The sequence below is a fragment of the Carcharodon carcharias genome, chromosome 15 (genome assembly GCF_017639515.1).
Source record: "Carcharodon carcharias isolate sCarCar2 chromosome 15, sCarCar2.pri, whole genome shotgun sequence".
Classification (NCBI taxonomy): domain Eukaryota; kingdom Metazoa; phylum Chordata; class Chondrichthyes; order Lamniformes; family Lamnidae; genus Carcharodon; species Carcharodon carcharias.
Genome location: NC_054481.1, coordinates 57,167,246 through 57,185,862, shown reverse-complemented (window position 1 = coordinate 57,185,862; position 18,617 = coordinate 57,167,246). Strand labels below are relative to the sequence as shown.

Sequence of the window (18,617 nt, the reverse complement as noted above, 5' to 3'; positions counted from 1 at the left end):
TTTGCAACCAACTGGAAGCCCCTTACATTTCCTGTAGTTGCTTCCCAACATGAGTGACCAAGCGACAGCGGCATCATAGCTGTAACAAGCAGTTCCCCAGGACCCAGAACCTGACACCTCAAGCAAACCCTTTGTTTTTTTTAAATTCATTCACAGGATGGGCTTCACTGGCTGGGCCAGCATTTATTTCCCATCCCTAGTTGGCCTCGAAGGTGGTGGTGAGCTGCTTTCTTGAAGCACTGCAGTCCATGTGGCATAGGTACATCCACAGTACTGTTAGGGAGTTCCAGGATTCTAGCGACAGTGAAGGAACGGCAATATGTTTTCAAGTCAGGATAGTGAGCGACTAGGAGGGGAGCTTCCAGGTGGTGGTGGTGTTCCCATTTATTTGCTGCTCTTGTCTTTCTAGATGGTTGTGGTCGTGGGTTTGGAAGGTACTATCTAAGGAGTCTTAGTGAATTCCTGCAGTGCACCTTGAGAAAGAGGCACTGTTTTGTGTTACTTTCAATTAGAGGAGGCAGGAAAGATTAGACCATCCAGCCAATTCATTGTGTCCACACAACATAGGCAAAAATTGGTGTCTTATTGGGCCCACTAGTTTATAAACAGTCTATACCCACTCCAGCTGCAGTCTTTTACCCCCCCATAGAAAGTGATAGCCTAGGGTGAACAATTGTAAACTACAGACTATCTGATGTTGGAGGTGTTCCCTGCATTTGCCTGAAAGAGTAGTATATCCTTCACAGCAATAGATACATCTGTCCTAGTTAGAGCTGGGCTGTAAGTGAAAAGAGAGAGCAGAGCTCATTCACAGCATCTGCAGAGATGCTGAACACAAGCCTCATTATGACACTCCAAATTCTGTGTCCAATCTGTAGACCTGGATTCCGAGGTAACAGTGGGTCTCCACATAATGCCCAAGATGTCTTTGTATCTGTAGATAAAATCATCTTTTCTTACCTAGATTACACAAGAATAGGTTATACCTGGCCCATCCTTCCAATTTACCAGATAACACTATCCTAACAGGTATTAGCCATTTGAAGCCAAAGGACAGCAGAGCTCAAATTAAAACAGCACAAAAGGTCAACATGGTTTGTGTGTGTGTGTGGTGGTGGTGGGGGGTGGGGGGGTGGGGTGGGGGGGGTGCGCACGGATGAAACCCCAAGATACACAACTCAGTGTCCCTTTCTCAACCTCACTAATGGCATGCTTGGTGAGTCAGTGCTGGGGAACTGCTTGATGCAACTTGCAATGGAGTGTGGGAGACTGTGATACCACTGTCACTTTGCCACTCATGTTGGGAAGAATCTACAGGAAATGACATGGACATCCAATTGGTTTCAAAACAAATGTTTGTAACCAAAAACCATTATGATAATCCAGCCAAATCTACACACCTAACTTTAAGACATACTGAATAGTTCTTGCTGGCTGCAACCATATTCTGTCTGGTACCTATGGGTGAGGCTAACATTGCAGGTGAAGCTTTACCCAATCTGGCAGAATTTCACAAGTTGTCTTTTTGTCCTCATATGAATGTTTAAAAGACTTGTGCATAATGAGTGTAACTTAAAAGCCCAAATTACATCTCAAAAAAATATAAGCAGGTTCTCAAGCACCCAATTTTACAGCTGCCCTGGCAGAATGTGAGGCTGTATTATTGACGCAACTTAAGCATTTGGGGTTGTTCAATATTTGTACCTCACTCTTGTCTGATCCCATTTCATTTGTTAGAATGGATTATACTTTTCCCCCTTCTTAGAGATCACAAACTCAAATCAGGAACCCCCAGCTACTCTCAGACACTGTCTACCCCATGAAGAGCATTTCAACATCTTCATCTATGTGATCCTGGCTGCAAGTCTCTGCGCCGTTACATGTGCATTTCTTATGCTGCTGGCTTGTTGCGTCAAGAGGAGGGTTGTTTCCACACATGGCACTGTGGGGTCCATCCACAAGACTAATACATCCTCTGAAGGTCAGTAATTAGTAATGAGGCTTTATTTTACAAATGATTTAATCTGCAACAGAACTTAGAGGGCAGAATTTTAACTAATGGGAACTTTAACCCACTTTAACTCAGTGGGAGAGGCCAGCAGTGGGTTCAAAGCCGACACGGTGAAGTGAGTTTTAAACTCAGCCAAGACATTTAACATTCTACACCTGGATTTCCCAACCAGCACAGTTGGGCATGATTACAACTGCACCTGACAGTTAAATATTTAAAGGAACCCTGGTGTATTTCACAATTAATCCATTCTACAATTGCCAGAGCAGAGACAGGAACATTTATTGATGGAGTCGCAACATAGGGAGGCTGCCCCTCTGATTCTCAGAGACATCACTAGAAGTAATGCCACAAGCTGTAAATTTCTGGAGAGGAATGTTATTTCTGATAGACAGGAAGAAGAGGGCAGCCTCCAAGAACAAGCAAGCATGGTTGGAAGCTGTCAAGATAGTAAGCTGCACAAGTGTGCTCCTGTGATTATCATCAAATACCAACCCCTCTTTCTGATCTCCCCAGCATGCCTCAACACACATTGCAGCATCACCCATTTTTCTCTCAAGGCACCTCTCATTCCCAACTGAGTAGCCAACAATGAAGTTCACCCTCTTTTTCATATCCTTAGCCACTCTTGGCAAATGTTGTCCTTCCAACCTCTCAACACATTCCATCTCATGCTCATAACTCTCCACTTACTCTTCTTGTAGAAGAGGATGTAAACAAGAGAAATACAGAACGATGGTTGGTCCTCCAGTTATTGCCACCCTGACCACTGTGGAGAAAGAGGTGATGAAGGTCAGCAGAGTGGCAGACTACATGGCCATTGGAGATGGAGACATGGGGGTCTTCCAGCTACCAAGTGAAAAAATTAAGATATAGAAATAGGAGTAGGCCATTTAGCCCCTTGAGTCTGTTCTGCCATTCAGCAAGATCATGGCTGATCTGCTATCTAACTCCATATACTGATCTTTGCCCCCCTTAGTCCTTTAATACCTTTGGATAACAAAAAATCTTTTAATTTTAGATATTAAAATTTACAATTGATCTAGCAATTGCCATTTATAGATGAGTGTTCAAAACTTCTACCACCTTGTGCATGCAGAAGTGTTCCCTAATTGCATTCCCGAAGGGCCTGGCTCTAATATCTCAAATTCTGATCAAATTGCTCCTTTACCTTCTAAATTCCAGGGAATATAACCACTTAGTGCAATCTCTCCTCAACATAACCTATTCAGTCCAGGTATCATTCTGGCAATCTACATTGCACTCCCGATAAAAGGTCAATATATCTGACCTAAGAAGTGGTATCCAGAACTGCTCAGAGTGCTCCAGATTTGGTTCAACCAAAGCTTTCTATAGTTGAAGCATGATTTCTACACTAGACATCTGGATATAAAAGATCAGTATTCCATTAGCCTTTTTGATTATTTTCTACTATCTGATCATGACATTTTAATGATCTATGTACTTGGATCCCCAATTCTCTTTGGACCCCCCATTTTTAGCTTTCACCAGTTAAAAAGTAACTTGTTCTACCTATTTTTAAGAAGAAAGTGGGTGACCTTATTTGCCTACATTGAAATCCATTTGCCAGTTTTGCTCATTCACTTAATCTATTAATATATATTTGCCATTTGTACTTCCATCTACACTGCTTACAAGCTGCCTAATTTTGTGCCATCAGCAAATCTGGACATGTGACTTCTTATCTCATCATCTAAGCTGTTAATAACTATTACTCCATAGTTACCCCTTGTGCTCTTTACGTATCGATAAAACATCTTTGTGTTTCCCTTGATTTTGCTTGACAATATTTTTTCATCCCTGCTCCAGTCTTCCCCAATTTCCTTTTTAATTTCACCCTTGCATTTTCTATACTTCTGCAGGCTCACTGTTGTATTGAGGTTTTAGCATCTGGCACTGAATTTATCCCAGTTATTATTAGGTAATATTATTGGGAAATCCCCTATTACTGCCTTTTGGTTTCTGTAATTCGCCAATATATTTGCTCTTTTACTTTCATCTAACTAGTGTGGGGGGAGGGGATGTGGGTGTTGCGGCGGTTGTGTGTACTTTTCTCCCAGCAATGCAACTGCCCCCTTTTTGTTTCTCAGTTCAACCCATTGACCTCATTTGAAGCTCCTAATATATCATTCCCACCATAGCTGTGATTTTTTTAAACCAATTTTTCAATCCCCCCCTCCTTTTGCAATCTCCCGCTATCCCAGCATGGATTTTACGGATTGGCTTCCTTCAGTGCCATAATGACTCCATGGCTCTGTGATATGACATAGCTTTCAGCCTCTCGGATACATTAATGATACCAGATGCTGCTCAAGCTCTGACACCCAGAGCTGGAACTCTTCTAATTAACACTTCCTGCACGTATGGCTGTCCAGGGCAAAAGTAGTTTCCTGGAGTTTGCACACAGCACAAGGATGTGCATTCCACAGGACTCAGGTGCTTGCCATGCCTCTATTTATGAGAAGTAAACTTAATAGAGATAAGGTTTAAAGACTTACTTTCCCTCCAGGCTCCGGCCGCTCTTCTGCTCCATCCCCAACTCTTTCAGGCCAGTTCTCCTTGCCTCCAGGCTCTTCAGTTCTTGATTAGCATCCTCCAATTAACCATTAGCAAGATCAAAGCCATTGTCTTCAGTCTGTGTTACAAATCCTCCTCCCAAACTACTGACTCCATCCCTTACCTTGAAACTGTCCAAGATTGAATAAGATTGTTCACAGCCTTGATGTCATATTTTAACCAGTGATGAGCTTCTGACCATATATTCACACTGACTGCTTATTTGCAATTCTGTAACATTGCCAGACTCTATCCCTATATTAGCTCACCTACTGCTGAAATCCTCATCCATGCCTCTAGTCTTGACTATGCTAATGCACTCCTGGCTGGCCTCCTATGTTCTATCCTCTAAACCCAGTCCCATGCATCCATCATCCCTGTGATCACCAACCTACACTGGCTCCCAGCCAACAAGACCTTGATTTTAAAATTCTCATTCTTGTTTGCAAATACGTGATATGGCAAGTAATATATGCACCACAAAAGTGCCAATGATTATCTCCTGCAGGAGAGCCTAAACATCTCCTTAACATTCAGTGGTAATATCATTGCCAAATCACCCATCATTAGCATGTAGAAATTCAACTGGAACAGCCACATAATTGCTGTGGCTATTAGAGCACATCAGAGGGCAAGACAGTGGCATAGTGGTAATGTCACTGGACTAGTAATTAAGAGGCCCAGGCTAATGCTCTGGGGACACAGGTTCAAATCCCACCATGGCAGCTGGTGGAATTTAAATTCAATTAATAAAATATGGAATTGAAAGCTAGTGAACAATCACTGGTGTAAAAAGCCATCTGGTTCACTAATGTCCTCTACAGAAGGAAATCTGCCATCCTTAGCTGGTGACATGTGACTCCAGACCGACTTTTAACTGCTCTCTGAAATGGCCTAAGGGTAATTAGGGATGGGGAACAAATACTGACCTTGCCAGCAACATCCACATCCCATGAAAGACCACCACCTGACCTTCCAAAGGTTCTCCATCATCTAAAAAAGCACAAGCTAGTACTGTGATCCTCAGTTGCCTGAATGGGTGCACCTGCTACAATAATCAAGAAGTGCAACACCATTCTGGACAAAAATCAATCCACTTGTCACCACCTTAAACATCCACACACTCCACCACTGGCACACAATGGTTTCTTCAACACCAACTTCCAAATCCACCACCTTCACCACCTAGAAACACAAGGGCAGCAGGTTTTTAGGAAAACACTTAATTATTGCCCAAGTTCCTTTCCAGTTCACACAATTAACAGCAGACATCACTGAGATAAAAACAAAAAAACTGCGGATGCTGGAAATCCAAAACAAACAAAAACAGAATTACCTGGAAAAACTCAGCAGGTCTGGCAGCATTGGCGGAGAAGAAAAGAGTTGACGTTTCGAGTCCTCATGACCCTTCGACAGAACTTGAGTTCGAGTCCAAGAAAGAGTTGAAATATAAGCTGGTTTAAGGTGTGTGTGTTGGGGGCAGAGAGAGAGAGAGAGAGAGAGAGAGAGAGAGAGAGAGAGAGGTGGGGGGGGGGTGGTTGTTGGGACAAACAAGCAGTGATAGAAGCAGATCATCAAAAGATGTCAACAACAATGGTACAAAAGAACACATAGGTGTTAAAGTTAAAGTTGGTGATATTACCTAAACGAATGTGCTAATTAAGAATGGATGGTAGGGCACTCAAGGTATAGCTCTAGTGGGGGTGTTTTTTTTTAAATAAAATAATGGAAATAGGTGGGAAAAGGAAAATCTTTATAATTTATTGGAAAAAAAAGGAAGGGGGAAACAGAAAGGGGGTGGGGATGGGGGAGGGAGCTCATAACCTAAAGTTGTTGAATTCAATATTCAGTCCGGAAGGCTGTAAAGTGCCTAGTCGGAAGATGAGGTGTTGTTCCTCCAGTTTGCGTTGGGCTTCACTGGAACAATGCAGCAAGCCAGGGACAGACATGTGGGCAAGAGAGCAGAGTGGAGTGTTAAAATGGCAAGCGACAGGGAGGTTTGGGTCATTCTTGCGGACAGACCGCAGGTGTTCTGCAAAGCGGTCGCCCAGTTTACGTTTGGTCTCTCCAATGTAGAGGAGACCACATTGGGAGCAACGAATGCAGTAGACTAAATTGGGGGAAATGCAAGTGAAATGCTGCTTCACTTGAAAGGAGTGTTTGGGTCCTTGGACGGTGAGGAGAGAGGAAGTGAAGGGGCAGGTGTTGCATCTTTTGCGTGGGCATGGGGTGGTGCCATAGGAGGGGGTTGAGGAGTAGGGGGTGATGGAGGAGTGGACCAGGGTGTCCCGGAGGGAGCGATCCCTACGGAATGCCGATGGGGGGGTGAAGGGAAGACGTGTTTGGTGGTGGCATCATGCTGGAGTTGGCGGAAATGGTGGAGGATGATCCTTTGAATGCGGAGGCTGGTGGGCTGATAAGTGAGGACAAGGGGGAGCCTATCATGTTTCTGGGAGGGAGGAGAAGGTGTGAGGGCAGATGCGCGGGAGATGGGCCAGACACGGTTGAGGGCCCTGTCAACGACCGTGGGTGGAAAACCTCGGTTAAGGAAGAAGGAGGACATGTCAGAGGAACTGTTTTTGAAGGTAGCATCATCGGAACAGATGCGACGGAGGCGAAGGAACTGAGAGAATGGGATGGAGTCCTTACAGGAAGCGGGGTGTGTAAGGAAGACAAAGCCTGAGTGGGAATTCGAAGTCAGCAAAATCTCTGGGGCTAAAGTAGATGGTAGGTTGAGAAATAGATGAGATTTGGAGAATTGTCCAATGACAAACAATCATAAAAGGGCTGAAAGCTAAACCTAATAATTTTAATTAAGTGTATACACTTAACTGCCAGTGCAATACCCAGATGTAAATGGAAAGCATGACATAACCTTCCTTCAGCCTAGTAAATCCACACTATACAATCTTGTAGATGTTCCATGCAATTTTTGCAATAGAATTGTTTTCTCCTAACAGATGGACTGCTGCAATTGAGTGTTGAAGGAGACGACCAGAATCAAAGTATGTCCTCCGATCCATCATCTGAGCCATCTGAAACTTGTAGCTATTGCTTCTCAGATCAGAGGATCTCCGATAAAGAACGAAAGGTGTTATCAAACACAGCAACACCTCATCAATGCATTCAGATACTACCTGCTGCTGACACAAGAGCTCTTCCTTCTGCCAGAGTTTACAAAGAGAAGCCATTTCAGATCATCTGTTCTCCCTCACAAACCAGCATAAAAGAAGTTGAGAGCTTCCAGGAGAAGCAGCACTTGAAGTATTGAAGACTTTGAGCTGAAGCCATGTCATCTCTGTTGAAAGTTGACTGGACCTCCAACCAGTATGCTGACTTCAAAACTGGTATACACCCTCGCACTTTAACTGTGATGTTAAAGCATAGGATTTAAGTCTCGCCTCGAATATCTCACATCTTGATAAAATATGGCCTATGCCCTTCCTCAAACAACAGCTACAATTGGGAGCAGAGGGAGATCCAGTATACTTCATCTTCACAGGCTGTAAAGAAGCAGGATGGGGAGTCTTATAACAAGGCAAGTATATCCATTGCAAAGGCTTCAGTAAGAGTTGGAGAAGTCTCGGAACAATTATGGTTTGCCTAAGGTGAGCAAAGGCACTGGACCACATAGCAGGAAAATCCCCTGGTTGTTTGCTGATCTGCAGGTGCAATTATGCCTTTGTGCCTAGTGAGAAAATGCGGGGGTGGAGACATCAGCCAAAGTTCCTGCTCCTAATTACCATCTGGTGACATACTGGAAAATGTACTGCCCCATGTGGTCAAATAGCTTACAATTCACTGCATAAAATTTGTGAAAAATAGTTGCAAATAACCACATCCACTACTTTAAAACACGGACTCCCTCCACCACTGATGTACAGTGGCAGCAGTGTGTACCATCACAAAATGCACAGCAGCAACTCATCAAGGCTCCTTCAACAGCACCTTTCAAACCCATGACTTCTAACACCTCGAGTGACAAGGGCAGCAGAAGCATTGGAACACCACCACCTGCAAGCTCCCCTCCAAACTATACAACACCCTGACTTGGAATTATATCGCCGTTCCTTCACTGTCGCTGGGTCAAAATCCCAGAACTCCTTTCCTAAAAACACTGTGGTTCAAGGCGGTGGCTCAAGGGCAATTAGGGATGAACAATAAATGCTGGTCCAGCCAGCGGCACCCACATCCCGTGAACAAATAAATAAAAAAAATCCCTTTTGGAAAAGTTTCCCAGCATGGAACTTATAACTCCAAGAGTGGAAAAGAAAGTAGAACTCATGTAGTAAGTCATGGGATACAGTATAAATACAATAACAGTAATCCTGGAGTGTGTTACTATGCCTATTGGATAAATATTGTACCTTCAGATTTTCATACCTATAAAAGCAAATAAAACACTGCTTTGAAGATTAATCTTCGGGGTTCTGCTGCCAGGGTGACTCACTTGATAATGGAATTATACTAAAGGACGAGAGAAGTGGGTAATGAAATTCTAAACAAAAACAAAAATACCTGGAAAAACTCAGCACGTCTGGCAGCATCTGTGGAGAGGAACACAGTTAACGTTTCGAGTCTGAATGACCCTTCAACAGAAATGACAAATTCTACACCTCCAATAGGAGAAATGCGAAATAGACAAACCAGGAGGTTTTAAGCTAGTTAGTCTTACCCTGGCTGTGGGAAACTTCAATGTCAATAATACAGAATGAAATTAGTGAAGACTTGGAAAGGTGTGGGTGATTACCTCCCATGTCACTGTTGATGAGTATGATTGATTTTATGATATTAATGTCTGAAGTAAACATGGATAGATGCAAGTTCAGACTTCCAAGGGTGTTTTGAGGTGCCACTGTAACTTGTGAAAATTACAGCAAATGCTGGTGAATGGGGAAAACATAATGACTAGGAATCATAAAGCAAAGAGTCCGGGGTGGGAGGAGGGAAGGTAATAATGGCCATTTTTGTATTAATACATTGGAAATAAAAATTGGCAAAGACGGAAAGTTTCCCATTATTTTGTGCACACATGGGAGGTGATTTAGAATGCTGATTAGACATATTCCCACAGGAAGTGGAGGTGCAAAAACTGGAGGTCAATGGACTAGTAGAAAAATTAAAATAAGACTTTAAAAAGATGTACAGCATAAATCCAGAGCTAATAATACAGAAGGAAATAAAGTGCAATACAGAAAATATAGGAAGGAAGGTGATACTAGAAAATAGAGGCACAATGCAAGACTGGTGGTGAACATAGCTAGCTTCATTGCAGAAGTTTGCCAGGATTTTCAGTGCTGCCACAATTGAGGGAAGATTAGATCAGTTTTCCCAGTACTTCACATGGAGCAAGCAAGTGGAGAAGAAATCTCATTAATCTTTGTAGGACAACCCATAAATCCAGCACAGGGAAATCTAATGTGATGCAAAACAGGAACTAACAGTCTCCATAACATGAAGACAACATCAGGAGGTCTCCCATAGTCAAATGATTTATTTTGACATTTGCTTTTCCAGAACATGAAAAAAAATCAAATGAGATTACAAATGAAATTGGTACTGCAGGCAATACCACAAATGGAGAACTAGAATAACACAGTGGGGGCTGAATTCAAATATACATTACCCTGTCCGGAGGATATTAAATGGGAGTCCTTACAATTCATATTGAGGACAGTGCATCAAATGACCCTTAACATGGGATACGCTTGAACCACCTGGCATTCCGGGAAATGTAGTTTAATTTAAGCAGCTTTTGTATACCAAACACTTAGACCCACAAATAAAGAAGGACAACTCCCAAAATGCACTGATTTATCCCAGCTCATGAACTGAGCATATCTCCTATGAACTGCTGAGGCTGTTTTCTTTTTTTGTAAGCCTCGCTAGGGCAAGGTGTGTGAAAGCAGTCCATATTACAGTTGGATGTTTTCACTTTCCTCTTGTTATTAAATCCATTCTGCTACGGTGAACTACACATCAGTTGAAGTTGAGCAAAAGCCAGTCATTGCAGGACTGACTGACATTCTGAAGGCCAAGTGACATGCTTGAGATTTTTGCATAATTGCAGGACAGAAGACTAATGAATAGGAACACTCCTTTTTGGAAAAAAATCACTGGCAATGCTACCCTTAGAGGTTCTCTAGCTTTACGACCAAAATGGATGATGTTGTAGCTAATGGTTAGCAGCTGTCTTTTAATAAAAAGCAGGATTATCAGAATTATGATGAATACTGTAATCCTGTCTTTGCTTTTAGGTCTAAGAAGTCTGGTGACAGTCATTAGCTATTACATCATCATTTCAGTCAAATGAGTGCATGAAATCTGTAACCTTTATTAATCTTTGTTGTATAAATCATCGATTGTACAACTTCACAGTAACATTTAAAAAGTACAGATGGGAATGTATGTAGGGAACATATCTTACCACAATAGTGGGGAACTTGTCACTTGACCTTAAATGCACAGAGAAAACAATTCTCAAAATGTAGCTTACACTGCCGTGTGGACATTCCACATGCCATACCCAAATACTTAAGTTTCTGCCACACTGCACTATACACAGGGGATGACATAAGAAATGCCCACATGGTACTTACACCGCATTCACCTACATGTAAACAGCACAAGTTCTACACTTCACTGCAGTTACAAGAAAACCCAATACTTAGTAAAAGGCCCATTCCAGAAGGAACACAAATGAAACACAGCTTTCAAAGGCTTTTTTTGTCCAATGACATTCAGAGCTTCAAGTTCTGTTTCTTCAGAGTAATGCAAGGCACTGTGAAATCTTTGTTTGCTAACAGCACAAAAAAAAACAGATGCTGCCCAACTGCAGCAATGATACCACTGGAGGGACAAGGAGTATGACCTCATTAAAATCAGGATAATTAAAAAAACGTTTCCATAGTCTGAATGCAGCTTCATTTGGGGATAACGGATTACCTGGTGCACAAGTTTACTTGTTAGGCATTGGAGATCCAAATACCTACTGCCATATCTCTGGCTTGTGAACAGCCTTCAAAACCTGAAAGGATGGGCCTAATTTCCAGATCATTTAAAATTTTCTACCAGCACCTTAAGGGGAGACTGCATGAATATAAGTACCAAAGGGATCAAACTGAATAGAAGATTGTGCAGTGCAGTCTAAGCTAAATTCAGTTTAAGTACACTGGATACTGAAAAGAAAATACCAACAACTTGTGCAAAGATTACCTAGAACATCCCTTTGACAAACATTCAGATTCAGGAATATTAAAATGAAATGCAACAAATGAAGGAGAAAACTCAGCATTTCAATATGGACAGTGGGTTTGACAAAACTGGAAACACGTATGCAAGAACCAAATTAAATCAGTGCAAAATTTTAAAATCCAATATGCTAATCTTAAAAAGATATCACAGCTACATATCATCATAAATGAGAAAAGCTGATGAGAAATTACAGTTGTTGCCTCTCCTCCTCCCATCAAGAAAAGCAAAATAATTAAGAAAAAGGTAGAGGTGGTGCAGCAGTCTGGGCTTTATCTTCCTCTCAAGTTGCTCTTGTATTGTTTGAATGCTGCTTTTCTATTTGGTGGAAGTTCCCAGTGGACACCATTCCAGCTACTGATGCTTAAAAACAGTAGCTTCCTACTCATATAGAAACAGTTGTCCTTGTCTAACATGACTAGATAGAACAGCTAGATATTGGAATTAGAGTTCCAGAGAGCCTTGCATTTCTCTACACCACAATTTTCTGATTGCTAACAGTTATAGAGAACCCCATCACAATGCAGAGCTACCACTGCTACAATATGGATACCATTTGTCCCCTGAAGGTTTGGGTAACTGGTCATTCTTCCAATTATGGTGTTTTATGAAGTTTGTAGATCCAAAACACTGCGACATTCAACCAACAACAAACCGCTTTCTTGCTCAGAATAGGGGAAGGCAGCATCAACTCATATAGACAGTGGATCAAAGTATCTCTGATGGATCAACCTTATGTTTCTAACTCAGCAGGATATTTAGACATTTGGTACAAGAAAATTGATAACACTAAGGTTCATTGAAATTAATATGGCATCCCGGAAGATTGATCATACTGAACTGTTAATTACAACTCTGCTTGTTTAATAATTTTTTTTTTTTAATAAACCCTTACAACATTTACTAATTTTTGTCTTCAACTGAGATTGCGTGATATTCTGAAATGAGCAGTATCAGCTAACCATGGAACAAGTTATCCAACAGGAGCTGCTCTCAAACATTCTGTCTTGCTCAAGAAAAACGCACAGAATATTCAATTACTTGCGAATCATAAATCCAAAAACAACTGGATATGGAATAGAAAATTGCAGAAGCGAACAGAACAGGCTGTGTTTCATTGGCATTCCCTCATTTCAGGCCCCTGTGGTCTGATCACATTGTTTCATTCAATGAAGGCCACTAGGACTTCCACATGGATCCTGCTTTCTGACAAAACAGCAAAAGCTCCCAAACATTGATCTACTGATATACCCCAGACTGCATAATTTAAAAATAAACCAAGGGGAAGAATCAAGAGCAGTCACTGTGGCCGCTATTCAAACTGCAAATGTGTGCTCGTGTGCGTGCACGTGTGTGTGTTTTTTAAGACATGAACACAGACTTCCCACTGCTCAGTGATGTAAGGCCATCTCGAAACACGAGAGTTTGTACAATAAACAAATACCAAGTTCAGTACAATTTCATTACGGCACAGCTGCTCTGAATCTTGCTCTGACCGGGAAAAAAATTAGAACACAGCTAGAACGCAAACAAACCTGGGCCCGATATAGAGATCTGTTGGGTTGCATCAATCTGCAGTCCTCCGGCAATGCGTACATACTGAAAACCTGTCTCAGTACTGCATTCAGTTTTAATGGCCATTTTCTGAAAATAGATGCCCACTAGTTTCATACAGTACTCAATATCTAAATCCACAGAAATGTATCTGCAAGTCAATAATACCATCCATTTGCTTTCAGACCCATCGCATAGTAATGGGTTGGTTTGTTATTGTTGTTATACACTTGGTCGGCTGGAGCTCAAGCACCATGGAAACAGAAGCTGAGATGTGCACCCTCCCCCCCCCTCCCTGCGGACATGCGGGCTGCGGCTGCGAGGACGACCCATGCCTCCTCCCATCTCATTCCATCAGGTGTTCAGTCTCACTGCTTCAGACCAAAATCAGTGTCAAGTAGGTTCACTCAGTGCTGACAGTACTTAGAGTTTCAGGTAGGTTGTGTATCGTTCTGAAGGCTTTCCCCAGTCTGATAAGGCTACTCGTATTCAAGGAACTGTTTGTGATAAAACAAGAGATACCTACAGACAAGAAGACAAGTTAAAAATAGATATTAATCCAAATTTAAATCAGGGATCAACTTTTACATTGACATAATAACAACACACCAAGACCAACAAAACCACTTCAGCATTTCTTAAGAGGGACACGAATGCCCACAGGTGCCATGCAGACACTATACCAGGTGTGTAAATGGTGATCATTGGCATATCATCAAATCCAGCATGGTTTTTTAGATTTTGTACACAATCCATAAAAAAAACCAGAACTGGCAAAGAAACCAAGCTGTCTAATTGTGAATTAAAAACAAAGTGGTTTTTTTTCCAGCACACGCTGTTATTTCAGATTTTCAGCATCTGCAGTATTTTGCTTTTACTTTGGTGTCCAATTGTGAAAGTTGGTAGTCTCAAACAACAGGGAATAGACAAAACAAATGCGAGGAGAAATTAGGATAGATTGGGAAGGTGGGGTGATGAGTGACAAATGACATATACCTTACATTTGTCCATACTAATGGAAATATCAATTAAATGACTAGACTACAGAACACTGATCAAAGTATTGGATAGCTCACAAACTGGATTTTGGAATAGAAAGCACCAATCACAAGAGGCAGCAATGAATTTAACCTTACACCTGAAACATGATTTACAATTTTGGTTGTATATTAAAGCAAAGATCTGGGCACTGGACAGTGCAGAAAAGGCCAACCAAATTGAGTTTAGGAGAGCTGAGGATCCTAGAATTCCTTACTCTGAAGAGAAGGCTCAGGGGAGAGAATGATCAAATGTTCACTATTGTTAAAACGAAGTGGGTGAATTAAACCCCAATTAATTCAAGATTGCTACAAACTCTGGAAAACGGAGAGACAGGCTCAAGCTTGTAAAAAGAGAGCTATTTACACATTTTAGATTTAATTCTTTCACACAGAAGAAGGGGGAAGTGTACAATGTGCTTGGGAAAGGAGTTTAAGGCAGAGAGTGTAGAAGAATTTAAGGAGAATTGGAAAGATATTTGAGAGACAATGCACAGCTGAGGAAATCCAAAACCAGTCTTTTCTATCTATAACTTTCAGATCAAATCTATTATAGACATTAGCCTTTGGTACGCACCCTTCACTGTCTAGCACATCTTTTATGCTAGCCTTGGTGATAATTGCATCATCACACTTAAACCACTGGTCCTTGTGTTGTCGAATGAAGCTGGTATAGTGCCCACTCTCCAGTGTTCCCTGATGATTGACGACTGCAAACAGCGAATACCTGTAGAGACACAACAGGAGAACATTACTGAGGCCAGCAGAAGTGTGTGAGGTTCAACAGTTTGCAGACAGGGGATGAATGTTCCACACATTTTTCCTCAATCATAAATGGGTCCTTCGTAACTTTCTTGTAAACATCTCTCAGGTGTCCGAACAATTCTCCATTATTAGTTTTCTACCAATCAATACTGTTAAGAGCTTCACCAGAGGACTGATTCACCAGATTCACACAAAAGGGAATGAGATATTAACCTGGAGATTAAAAAAATTGGTTTTCCCCCTGCTGGGATCAGACCATTTATAGCATTTTACAGGAAGTCATTGAACATGTGGACAGCAGTTTGGAAGCATTCTGGCAATTCTTTTAGGAAGGCAACTAAAGCAGAGGCTAAAGGCTATCCAAAAGTCTGCCCAGAATTTCAGAAGGAATCTGTGATGGTTATTAATTTGAGGCTTTTAGACAAGAATTCACACCAAGTTTGCTTCCTGGGTTGAAAATTGGCTTAACAATAGAAAACAGATGATAAATGAGGAAGGCTTTGTCAGGAAATTGATTAGGAGTCTGTGCTGGATCCCTGCTGCTTATCCTTCGTAAATCATATGCTGGACCATTACTTCTGGTAGTTATACAAAATTTGCTAATTTGTAGAATCCTGGGGACACCAAGTGAGGGAATCAAGATCATGTGAAGTGCAATACATTGTATATTTACACATGAAACATGTACACACTGAATAGGCAGCCATTAGAACAAGATGGAAAATCAAAGGGCGGGATCTTCTGGTCTTGCGCAAGTCAATGGACTTCTGGCTGGGGTGCTGCCTCGCCCGCGACAGGTCCCGTTCGCAACGGGGCCGGAAAATCTCAGCCAAAGGCTATCGGCAGAGGGCAAAGTGGTTATCAGCAAGTGCTGGAAACACTTTCTAGAAATAATTTTGGTCTACATTAAGTCATTGGTGAAGTCACACCTGGAATGTTGTATGCAATTGCAGCAGTCTGACCTGCAAAGCAATCTTGAAATATTGGTAGGGTTCAAGAGAAAGTGACAAAGAGGGGAGACACAATCCATATATTTAAAATATGTATAAAAGGAGGTAGAAGTAGTAAACGAGCTACTGAACTTGTACAACAAGTGCAGGGTTAGAGGACACTTGTACAATATTCAGCAGCTTCAAGCGAGGTTACAGATTGCAAACTGTTCCTCATTCACTATCTTGTGGGAGAGAGACTGAGACTTGATTTAGGTTCAACTGACACCTTTACAAAAGGAGTTGAGCCAGAATTTAAGCTCAGAGATATTCACAACACTGCTCAATCGTTTCTAAGGTAGAGAAAGGTATTTATTGTACCAAACAGAGGGATCAAAAACTGGTCTGGGTGGGAGACCCACGATTGACTCTGGATGGATCAGGACTGAAGAACAGCATGATTTTTGCTCCCTCTAGATTTTATGGATTCAAAACCTTCAAATTAAACTGTCTTCCCAACTAGTAAACCAGAAGAAATAGAATTCAAGTGTTCAAAATGCACAAATGAACTAGGTGTAAGTAGGCTGAATTTTAAACATAAGCACAAAATAAATGGTTGTAGACACTTAATATAGAACAGACTCTCATCATAGTGGTTTGTATCCATCAATACAAGAACTAAATAAATACCTGGCTAAGAATGCAATTTATGAATAAGAGAAAAAAGACCCATGTTACGCCCTCAAAATCTGTGGTTCATACATTGCTGGGGACAACAAAAATGTCCTTCATGGAGTGCAAAGGGCAAATGGCACCTTATATTGATATCCAAAGTATTTTGTCTAATTATCTTCGCCGTGAAGTTTAACAGATTATTTGCTTCCTCAAATAAATAAGTTGGATAAAGTCAATGACAGATTTGTCAGGAAAGATGACAGATTCTATGTTTTACTCTTACTGTTCTTTCTTTCCCCATTCAATGGAATTCTATTTGTAGGCTAGGCCAGCATTTATTGCCCATCCCTAATTGCCCTTGTTCAGAGGGCATTTTAAGAGTCAACCACATTGTTGTGGGTCTGGAGTCACATGTAGGTCAGACCAGGTAAGGACAGCAGATTTCCTTCCCTAAAAGGACATTAGTGAACCAGATGGGTTTTTGTGACAATCTGGTTTCATAGTCTTCACCAGACTTTTAAGTCCAGATTGTTATTGGATTCAAAATTCATCATATGCCATGGTGGGATTTGAACCCAGATACCCAGAGAATTACCCTGGGTCTCTGGAATACTAGTCCAGTGATAATACCACTATGCCACCGCCTCATGTGAGACACTATTCTTATTGAATACGTTCGGATAACGAAAAGACTCACTTGTGATTGGGTTGCTTGCCAGTTATGATGTCATGCCCACACATACACACAAGATGCATCTCTCTCAGCCTGTGCTGTTCACATAGGACTCTGGAATGAACAAGTGCACTCACTAAGAACAGGCCTCTCCTTCCCACAACTACACAGATTATCGCAAAGTACTCAGCAAGGCTCATACATCAACGGGATCTCCAGATCAAGTTTCGAGAACAAGCCTCAGCTCCACAGCTACATATGGTTATTTGTTGCAGATGTTTGTACACAAGAAGGACAAATGTGTTTGGTGTGTAAAGTATTTATAATGGGCAGTGAACACTTAATTGCAATTTATAAATTAAACCAGACATTAAAAAAAACTGGAGGAAACAAGGAACAAACAATTTAAGTGACAGAGACTAAAAAAAAAGTTACTTTTGCTCTTGAGTAAATTTTTTGGTCAGCTTAAATCAAAGGAGACCACTTGCCTACTGAAAATGGAGTCCTTAAAGCAACATCCGCAAAATAGAAAATAAGCTCTCAATATCAAACAGTAAGTTACATATTCTGCAGCATTACCCACTTGGGTGTGATGCAAACAGCCAACATGCTGCCACTCCTACTTGTCAGAGTTATTAATGAGGAAGAAGCCAGCTTTACAGGTGGTTTCCATCATTGTGCTACCAACACAATGGAAGTTCCCAAGGATCTAAAAGCCACTAATCAACACTCAAAAAACGCAATTAGCTGTAAAACCGTTGCCTTGTGATTGACCTCCATCATGTACTGTGTATTCTCCAGGCAACTGACCAACGGTACTGTTAGAGGCGCATTTTAGCAAATGCAAACTTAAACTGCTTGAACTTACTTATTGTCATTGTTTAGACTGTCCACAGGCTGCTGGTACTGTCCATTCATTCTGCTCTCTTTACTACAAAAAGAAAAAAGTACATTTCAGATGAAGTACATTTTAAAACTGATCATATATTGTCCATTTATACACCCAGAATATAAATACAGCAACACAGCTTATAGTGTCACTCTTAAATAGTGTCTAGCTAGAAAGGACAGAGTAAGCCTTCAACAAACAATTACTAATGCATCTTAGTAAATTTGTATCTAGGTGGCAACACAAATAGGATCAG

At 41.3% G+C, this 18,617-nt stretch overlaps 1 protein-coding gene across 9 annotated transcripts in view; it reads right to left on the bottom strand.

Moving 5' to 3' along the window:
* Positions 1-10,064: 10,064 nt before the first annotated feature.
* Positions 10,065-18,617, bottom strand: part of usp22 (ubiquitin specific peptidase 22) — a 115,828-nt gene continuing 107,275 nt past the window's right edge. For 8 of the 9 annotated variants that reach the window (XM_041207001.1, XM_041206999.1, XM_041207002.1 and 5 more), the window contains 4 exons: positions 18,341-18,403; positions 17,497-17,586; positions 15,008-15,157; positions 10,065-13,915 (listed from right to left, as the gene is read on the bottom strand). In XM_041207001.1, coding sequence (XP_041062935.1) covers positions 13,873-13,915; positions 15,008-15,157; positions 17,497-17,586; positions 18,341-18,403 — 346 coding nt within the window. In that variant the 3' untranslated portion in view covers positions 10,065-13,872. The remainder of the gene's footprint in view (positions 13,916-15,007; positions 15,158-17,496; positions 17,587-18,340; positions 18,404-18,617) is intronic. The other variant, XM_041207000.1, reaches the window with a different exon arrangement.